Genomic DNA, 10,640 nt, shown 5'->3' on the forward strand with positions numbered 1-10,640 from the left:
AACCACATGTCAGATAAGGTTTATTATCCAGAATATATAAAGACATTCTTTAACTCAACAATTAAAAGGCACACAATCCAATTAAAAATGGGCAAAAGACATGAAAAGACACTTCTCAGAAACAGAAATACAAATGGCTAAAATACACATGAATAACATGCTGAACTTCACTGAGTATTAAGGAAATGCAAATCAAAACCCCCATGAGATATTATCTGACACCTGTTAGAACAGCCATTATCAAAAAAAAAAAAAAAAAAAAAAAAACCACAGAAAATGACAAGTGCTGGAGAGTATGTGGGGAAAGAGGCACACTTATCCATTTTTGGTGAGAATGTAAAATGACAAAACCACTCTAGAAGGCAATTTGGTGGTTCCTTAGGGAGTTAAGCATAAAAATTGCATATGATCCAACAATTAATTACTAGGTATTTATCCTAGTATGAATTTTTTCTTTTTATTTCTTTTTCTGGATTGAAGCAAATGTTCTAAAAAATGATCATGGTGATGAAAACACAATTATGTGATGATATTGTGAGCCATTGACTGTATACCATGTATGGACTATATATGTGTGAAGTTTTGTCAAGAAAAATATTTTTCTAAAAGTAGAACGTAAATTATAGAGTGGAAGGTAAGAGACAATATGTCTTTTATCTTTAATTTCCCTGGAGAACTATATAAAGATTTTCATTGAACAGTTTTGCCCTGATTACTGAAGTATCAAAACTGGAGTGAATATTTGTCTTGAAAACATGCTCAAGAGCTGACATTTTTGTTTTTCATAGCCAGCCATGAAGTATTTCTTATTTGCATGACTAGTGGCACATGAAATACCTATTCATAAGTTTAAAAATCAAACATAGAAGGATTTTCAACTAACTTCAAAGTTTTAACTGCCAAAGGGAGTATCTTGAGCTGGACTTCAGGAGGTAAGTGTGGCTTTCATAAGTGCATAATCACTGACCCTGTTATCTATATACTGCCCCTCTATTTATTTGTTTCATAGACTAGTACAAGTAACCTTTGGTCTTAGGTGTGTATCCAAGAGACAAGTATATGCTTGTGTGTACTTGTGTGTTTATTGTTCCTAAGAATTTAGCACAACTTTGAGATAATAGCCGCTACTGAAAATATGTATTATACTTCAGAATATAGTGTATCAAAATATCAGGAAAAACCCTACGTTATGTAAGTCAAAGACAAACTCATCTTAGATATAACACCAACAGAACAAACAAGAAAAAAATAAATTGGATTTGATTAATTTAAAATTATTTCACATTCTAAAGGATCTTACTGAGAAAGTAAAATAAACAACTCATTATGCAACGGGAAAAATTATTTGGAAATCCTATGTCTGACAGGGCACATTACTACTTTATTGTAGCACAATAAATATATAGGTACACTGAATGGTGCTGAATGTGAGGATGATTGAGGGAGAAAGACTGGGGGCATGTACAAAACCAGAAGGAAAGACAGAGGACAAAGGCTGAGATGCTATAACTTTGGTATGCCTAGAGTGGACAATGATAGTGATTAAATGTATGAATGAAACAAGTTTTTGTATAGGGGAAAACAAATGAATGTCAGCATTGCAACGCATGGAAAATGGATGGTATACATGAAAAAGTACAATTAATACAAGTTAGGCTCTAGAGTCAACAGTAACATTGTAGTATGCTTTCACTGAATGTAACAAAGACATTATGCCAAAACTAAATGTCTATAGGTGGGCAGCATGGGATAGGAGTACGGATTCTTTGTGGAAGAAAGAAAATGTCTTCATATAGATTATGGTGGTAAAGGCATTGAAAGGTTTAGGAGGTGAAAGGGTGACAAAGAAGGATGATAGACCGGGAAATTTAAAGTGGGCGGGTTTATTTCTGCGCTCCCGGGCTGAGCTCACCAAACCCAATGATGGAAGGAGGTGAGTCAGTGCCTGGGTGATGGCGTGGGCAGTTTTTAAGCAAGGGGGTCAGATGACATCCAGAAGGGGCGGTTCTCCAGAAGTCAGGTGTATGGAAGGGGCAGTTCCAGAAGTCATGTTGGGAAGGGCGACACAACCTCCACAGCTCCAGTTGCAGTGCCCATCCTTGTTCCCCCGACCTAACAGGCATGTCTATATATGTAGGTTGGATTGTATGATGTGTGAATAAAACTTTTTAAAAATGAACAGAGAGGAGCAAGTGCTAGAGAAAATGTGTAGAAAGATATACCTATTCACTGTTGGTAGGAAGAATGAGAGGTGTAGGCCCTTAGTCAGGTGGTTCCACAGGAGGCTAGGTGTGGGGTTGCCATATGATCTTGCAACCCTGTTGCTAGGTATATACCTGGAGGAACTGAGAGTGGGGACATGAATGGAATTTGCACACTCGTGTTTATGGTAGCAGTGTTCATGATACACAATGGATGGAGGTGGCCTAATGGTATGATGACTGAGGAATGGAAGGGGAAACTAGAATGTATAAGAGCAATGGACTACTGTGCAAGAAGGAATGAAGTTCTGAGGCGTGCTATTGGTGAATGAATCTTAATGACTATGTTGAATGAAATGTCAGAAACAAAAAGACAAACATTATGAAGCCTCATTATATGGACTAACTGTAATATAAAAACTCAGTGAACTGAAGTCAAGTACATGGGTTATTAGGCTGCAGCCTATTGTACAGGGTCCTAGATAGTAACCTACAATAACAGTCACATATATTCAGGAGTTGTAACTGTTGTTTCGAAATTCTGAGATACTGAGCTTTTTGTATACAACCTGGTCATTCCCAGAATCTTTGGGTATTTATGTTGCACCTGAGACTCACAGTTAGAGCTTTAAAGCTATGAAAGTTGGCAGGACCTTCTATGGGAATTGTTTAAAAAGTTCAAGAAGGGATCAGACTTTGACAAGAGGTATAAAGGAAGCTGATCTGGACAGGACTAAGGTAGATGAGAATACAGGATAAAGGATAATATCATTCATATATTAAAACTTCAATTTCTGTATGAGGCCAAAGGGAGAGGTGTTTATTTGATGCAAAATTTATATTTTGGGCAGTACATTACCTAATTTAACTTGTATGGTCAGTTTAGTTGGACACCATGAGTATATGGAATCTTGAATAGAGTGTGAAATTTTGTTGGTTTGTCCAGGTTAGTGTGATGTCCTGAAATATCCCAGAGTAATTTGGGCAGTAAGTAAAGAAGTATTTGTAATGTCCCCTTGGGCGGCAGGGGAGAAAGGAAGAAATATTCAACTTCCCCATTTGGAGAATTTCTGATATTCTCGCAAGCAGTGGGGACAACCAAATCAATAAGCCAAGCCCTCAATCTTGGGGTTCACCCTTATGAAACTTATTCCTGCAAAGGATAGGCTAAGCCTACTTAAAATTATGCCTAAGAATCACACCCAGAGAACCTCTTTTGTTGATCAGATGTGACGTATCTCTCAAAGCCCTCTGGGCAGGTGAACTCACTGTCCTCCACCTCCTACATAGGACATCACTCCCAGGGGTATAAATCTCCCTGGCAACATGTAACAACTCCCAGCATGAGCTGGGACCCGACATCATGGGTTTGAGAAAGCCTCCTTGACCAAAAGGGGAAGAGAGAAATGACACAAAATAAAGTTTCAGTGGCTGAGAAATTTCAGACAGAGTCAAGTGATTATTCTGGAGGTCAGTTGTATGCATTGTATAGATATCCCTTTTGAGTTTATGTTGCATTGGAGTGGCTAAATGAAGACAATTATATAAAGTTATAACTTTTACAATGTGACTGTATGATTGGGAAAAACTGGTGTCTTATGTTCCTTTTATTCAGGATATGGACAGATGAATAAAAAAATGGATGAAAAATAAATAATAAAGAGGATAAGGAGTAAAATAAATTGGGTAGATTGAAATGCTAGTGACCAATAAGAAGGTATTTATCCAGAAGAATTGGAGGCAAGGACACAAACAGACATTTTCACACTGATGTTTATAGCAGCTTACTTATGGTTGTCAAGAGATGGAAACAGCCCTGTCAGACACAGGATTTCTTGTATCAAGAATATAAAAAGAAACCTTAAATTCAATATTAAAAAAAAACAATTTAAAAATGGACACAAAGTGTTAATAAAATGTTTCTCTCAAAGGAGATATACAAATAACCAATAAGCACATGAAAATTAAAACTCACCAGTAGCCATTAGTGAAAAGCAAACCAAAGCCATAATAATATATCACTTTACACCCATTCGGATGGTTGCATTTACTTGTATAACATATGTCAGTGATGATATGGAACGTTATAGACATTTGGTGGCAATGAAAAATGGTGAAGCTTTGAAGAAAAGTTTTGACAGTTCCTCCAAAGATTAAACACAATGTAACCATATAACTCAGCAATTATACTCCCTGGGAGATGAAAACATGTTTCAGTTTGCTAAAACTGTTAGAATGCAATGTACAGTAGGTTGGGTTTTTCAATGGGGATTTATTAGATTACTAATTTACACTTGTTAAGACATGAAAATATCCAACTAATGCATCAGGAGGAAGATAGCTTCCTGGAAGTATCTAGACTGCTACTTCCAGCGTTCCTCTGTCACATAGAAAGGCACATGGTGACAGCTGCTTGTCCTTCTCACCTGGGCTGATTTCAATGGTTTTCTTTCTTAGCTCCTGTGGGTCCTTGCTTGTTTCTCTTGGGGTGTTTCTCTCTAAAATCTCCAGGATTTGACTGTTTTTTATCCTCTTCACAAAGGACTCCGATAAAGGATTAAGACCCACCTTGTATGGGCTGAGTTGAATCTCAATTGAAATAGCCTAACCAAGAGGCCCCATCCACAATAGTGGCACAAAAGTCTGCCCAGTTAAGAATGGATTAAAATAACATGGCCTTTCTGAGGTATGTAACTGATTCAAACCAGCACACACGCCTACACTTTTGTAACTGGCTTTGTTCACTTAGCATAGTATTAACAAGGTGCATCTATGTTGCAGCACATATCAGTACTACATTTTTTTTTTAATTCCCAAATAATTTTCCTTTGTATAGTTATAGCACATTGATTTATCCATTTGTTGTATGATGTGCGTTTGGGTTATTTCCACTTATTGGCTATTATGAATAATACTGCCATGAAGATTCTACTAGCTCCTGTGTAGGCACGTGTGCTGGTTTGAATCAGTTATGTACATGAATGTTCATGGCAGCATTATTATCTGGACAGGCAATTTGTTCAGCTGAACCAACAGCTTTCCCATCTCAACAAAGCTTGCTTTTCAAAGAATAGTTTATTTATCAAACTCATCTCAAGATCCTTTACTCTTTATGACATATAGCTCGACTACTCCTTTCAATTTAAAGGAAAAAAAATCCTAATTTCACATCTTTTACCAGTTATTGTTCAAACTCTCCTCCCCAGAGCTAAGCTTATCTTCAGCAAGGTTTAATCAGCAAGGTTTAATCTGGTTACCTTTCCTTCTCATGCCCTCCTCACTGCTCTTTGTGTGAGCATCAGAATCCCCCAGGCTTTTTAATTTTAAACTGCTCTTCTTTACCATATACACATTTGAAAAGTTAAAAGACAGCATCTGATGAAATTAAACCCACAAATAAAAGTAAGGATTGACCAGTATTTCAGTCTACAAAAACCTTTCTAACTCCTCTTCCATCCAAATTCCTTCACAAGACAATAATTTCTAGAAGAGATAAAGCACCATTTCTAGGAGGAAAGCACTGGAAAGAAGCCATCACCACTCTAAAAAAGACAAAATAAAACGGATGGTTTCTTGTTATAGATGATGAATTATAGGCAAATTTATTCTACCCCTCTATCTGATAACCATTTAAAATGACAAAGCATTGTTAAAAATAAAATAAGACTCCTCTAACAACAATAAAACAAACAAATAGCTAAACCCTCACTGTAATGAATGTCTGCCAAGATGCAAAATTTTGAAAAAAAAAAAGATAAAATATCTCTTTAAATATTGGCAAGAAAAGTATTGTATATCCCTCCCCAAAATAAAATTAAATAAATGAGAACAGCAAAAGCATCAAGGGAAATGAAGAAAAAGTCCAAGAAAACACTAATATCATTTAATATCAGGAGGAGATTTAATATCAGGAGGAGCAGGGTGATGTCCTTACTAAATAGCATTGGGAAAATGTCTAATTGTTTGGAGGCAAAATTTAATTTTCTTATATTTTATAACAACATATAATCCAAATGGCCAAAGGTATAAATGAAAATAAATTAAAATCTAACATTTGTAGAAGGAAATATAACTAAATGCTTATATAAAACAGGGGTTAGATGAAAGCCTTTCTAATAATCAAAGTAAATTTAGAAATTAAATAAATTATAGTTATACATGTAGATATACAAAATTATACATATTTTACTACATATTCATAAAATATCATAAATTATTTAAAATAATATTTTAAACAATTGTTACTTAAAAAATATTATCTGTAATGTTTTATACAGTAAGCCTTTGAAAATGATGAACAGTCAACACACCCATTTTTTAAAGTGGGCAAAGCTCACCTACAGTGCAACTCATACATGAAGGATGAGTGATCATAAGCATTTGAAATATTCATGTTGCCCAATTATTTATTACATGAAATTAAAACCAAGCAACATTTTTCAGCAAAAATTTTAGAGGACTAATGATACTGAGTTTACTTTAGTGGGAGCTATTATTGTGTCTTCCAATCTCCAAGGACACTTGCCGCATTGCTGTTTGTTTTATTTTCATAGTTAATTATATGTTAAGTTAAGCACTATCTTTAAACCAGGGTCACCAGTGACAGTTCAATTTGTTTACTTAGTTGATCCCAAAACACCTGGTACAATTAAATAGATAAAAATCCCTCAGTTTCCCTGAAGATTCTTGGGTCAGGCCATCAATTCTCCAAGAAATATAGAGATTTCCTGGCTTTCCCTTACTTGTTCAATAGTCATTATTTAGCTATTTAACCTTTAATTGTCTTACTTTTAAAGTTGGTCAGACCCTATGATGAAAAATCATGTCTGAATCAGTGGGGGACATGGAAAGGAAGACACCTCTCTGTCCCTTTATTTCTATGACTGTCTGTGAACACAAGTGTGATTCAGGAGATGGCATGGATGTAAACTACATCCATGCCACTGTTAGCTCATTATTTTTAAGTTGTAAGTTCCTCTAAGAATTTTGTGGTTAAAACTACAATTCAAGACCAAATGACTGTTATAAAAGTAAGTATTTTGGTATTCCTTATGAAACTTCATTGGTCTTCTCTGAAATGTAGATAATATGCAAGTAATAATGCTTACTCTCTGCCAAAGTCTAGATGTGTAGATTAATTTATATAGCCCATGAACATATTAAATAGCAGTATCTGAAGTGGCAATTGAAATACATTAAATCAAACTGTCATATTTTGAGATAAGCTATGAAAGAATTAATTATATTTTTCCACTAACAAAAATAATGTAAGCTTCCTATACTATGATTTTTCATGGAAGGAAAAATATTTTTAAATTTCTATAGCATAATATTACATTTAATTCTTAACATAGTGTGTCATTATACAACCACTCCAAATTCTTGTTATTCTTATATTAACTCTAACTTTCACCTTCTAGACTCCCTAATTTTGTTAAAAGAATTTGGTGAAATTAAGTTTCTCCGCTGGCATTCTACAACAGTGTACAAAACAACCCTGAACTCAAATGATCTCAATACTGGGGACACAGAAGTATAATAGGCAGTAAGCCCAGTGATAGCAACATGAGAGCACAGAGAGGATGTACCTGATCTAGTCTTGGAGAATTTGGGATGGATGTATCAGAATTTATTCTAGGTGCAAGGTGGAAAATTGATTGCAATGTCCATGACAAGTTATGGAAATCATTGTATGGATGTATGTTTTAATCCAGCAGAGAGATTTCATATGTGGTTTGGGATGAAAAAGATGGACTGATCATAAAGTATGAAGTAGAATCAAAAGGTAACTGTAGGGCAAGCAATGGTGGCTCATTGGCAGAGTTCTCACCCGCCATGCTGGAGACCCATGTTCTATTCCCAGAGCCTATCCATGCCAAAATAAATAAATAAATAAGAAGAAAGAAAAGAATATATATATATATTTATATAAATAGATAGATATATTAAAAGGTAACTGTAACTGCCTAATTGATGTTGAAAAAGAAAAGGGTTGTGGATACAATACAGATTTTCTGGTTAAAAAATTGAGAGGATGATAACATCATTAACTGAAACATATAATACAAATGGAGAAATAGATTTCCTATGTTTGTGTGAGTTGAAGCAGAGTATGAGAGGATGACAGTTCTTAGTGGAGGAGGCAAACATGAAATATTCAACAGTATTATGTTTGAAGTTCTCATTGAATATTCAAATAAAATACCTGTTTTTACCTGGATATTTGGGATTGGAATTCAGAAGAAATCTAATGATCTAGATAATAGTATATGATGGTTACTGACACCAGGAAAGTCAATGAGAAGTACAGAAGAGAGTATTAAGTGGGAAGATAATATATTGCAGAATACTGAGTAGTACCAATATTTATGATATGTGCAAATGAAAATAATCTATGAATTATTCTAATAGAAGTTGCAGGACATGAGGAAAAGAAAATCTATAAAATATATACAGTTTCAAAAATTAGTTCAATATTGATAAATGCAACAAAAGAATTAGGAAAGATAAAAAATAAACATACATAGCCTCTATTAACTTTGTCATGAAGACTGAATTTCAAGGAAAGTATCAGTTTGTTAGTGGATAAAAAAACCAGATTGAAGCACAGTCAATAGCAGGTAAATGTGAGGAGAAAATAACTATAAATGGGATGACAATTATAGGGAGTGAGGCACAGTGACTGAAATAATGTACTTAATACTTTAAAATTTCATATAGATGTACTGACCTTGAAAAAATACCGGTTACATGGAGTCTAACCTAAGCTAACCTCAATGAAATAAGAGAGAAGTAGTTGATGCCTTGTTCCTAATATACTGACATTGTAAAGACTGATCGTACATGAAAATTGTGGGTGAATGTGCATGTGTGAATTCAACACTGGTGTAAATGGTGTGAAGATAAGTTATTTCTAGAAAAAAATGAGTATCAGATGAAATGGAAAGCTCCTGGTTCTAGAATAAAAGTATATAAATCAATGTATTTTTAAAAGGGGTTAATGCAGAATGGAGAATACACATCTTAAGAGGTTTAGGATTCCTGCAGGCAGAAGAGGAATATGGAGCAAAGCACTTTTCAGGGGAGATTTTGTAACTAAGCTTTATAAAAGGTCACTAGAGTCCATAATAAAAAGCATGAAGGAAAAATATGGTATCTGTTCTTTCAGGTGTGTAGTGTTACTTTTGATCACTGAGAGGCCTCAGATATTTTCTTACTGATTGTTAATGCAGATTGGATATAAAACCAAAGGTAATAATGAGAAATCGCACAGCAATAACCACATTCATCTTGTTGGGACTTACAGATGACCCACAGCTGCAAGTTCTGGTCTTTACCTTTTTATTTCTCACTTACATGCTGAGCGTCACTGGAAATCTGACCATTATCATTCTTACATTCATGGATTCCCATCTTAAAACACCTATGTATTTTTTTCTTCGAAACTTCTCTTTCTTAGAAATCTCCTTCACAACAGTCTGTATTCCCCGATTCCTGTACAGCTTATCAACTGGGGATAATACCATTACTTATAATGCATGTGCCAGTCAAATATTTTTCTTTGGACTCTTCGGGGCCACAGAGTTTTTTCTCCTGACTGCCATGTCCTATGACCGCTATGTGGCCATCTGTAAGCCCCTTCATTACATGACCATCATGAGCAACAGAGTGTGCACCATCTTTGTCCTCTGCTGCTGGATCTCTGGATTCATGATCATCATCACGCCCCTCGGCATGGGCCTCCAGCTGGAATTCTGTGACTCCAACACCATTGATCACTTTGGCTGTGATGCATCTCCTCTTTTTAAGATTTCATGCTCAGACACATGGTTCATAGAACAAATGGTCATAATCTGTGCAGTACTGACATTCATTATCACACTAGTTGGTGTGATTCTTTCCTATGTATATATCATCAAGACCATTCTAAGATTCCCATCTGCTCAGCAAAGAAAGAAAGCTTTTTCCACTTGTTCTTCTCACATGATTGTCGTTTCCATCACCTATGGCAGCTGCATCTTCATCTATATCAAACCTTCAGCCAAAGAAGAAGTAGACATCAATAAAGGAGTATCTGTGCTCACTACATCTGTTGCCCCTTTGTTGAACCCTTTCATTTACACCTTGAGGAATAAGCAAGTGAAACAAGCTTTCAGTGACACAATAAAAAGAATTGCCTTTCACACACACAAGTAAGGTTGCAGTGAATTTGATCAATGCCTGAGAAGAAAAAAATAATAGCTCAAAACTTCTTCTGAAAACCCAAAAACTTAATTTTACTCTTTTTAATCTATCTATAGCACAGTCAGGTTAACCTTCTCCTAACCCCTTATATCTCACTTTGGAAACCTGTTATGTCCAAGTCTCACCTCTCCTTGCCTTTCAAATCAATCTCAATGAACTAACACATAAAGAGAATATAAGAATGTCTTTCCAGAA

The 10,640-nt window shown here is 35.2% G+C and overlaps 1 protein-coding gene across 1 annotated transcript; it reads left to right on the forward strand.

Annotated features, from left to right (window-relative positions):
- The first annotated feature begins 9,458 nt into the window (after nucleotides 1-9,458).
- LOC143690058 (olfactory receptor 6C2-like) lies at nucleotides 9,459-10,397 on the forward strand. Its single transcript, XM_077168056.1, has one exon. It carries the CDS (start codon nucleotides 9,459-9,461, stop codon nucleotides 10,395-10,397), a length of 939 nt encoding a protein of 312 aa, XP_077024171.1.
- Nucleotides 10,398-10,640: the final 243 nt, after the last annotated feature.

This window comes from Tamandua tetradactyla, chromosome 7 (assembly GCF_023851605.1).
Source record: "Tamandua tetradactyla isolate mTamTet1 chromosome 7, mTamTet1.pri, whole genome shotgun sequence".
Classification (NCBI taxonomy): Eukaryota; Metazoa; Chordata; class Mammalia; order Pilosa; family Myrmecophagidae; genus Tamandua; species Tamandua tetradactyla.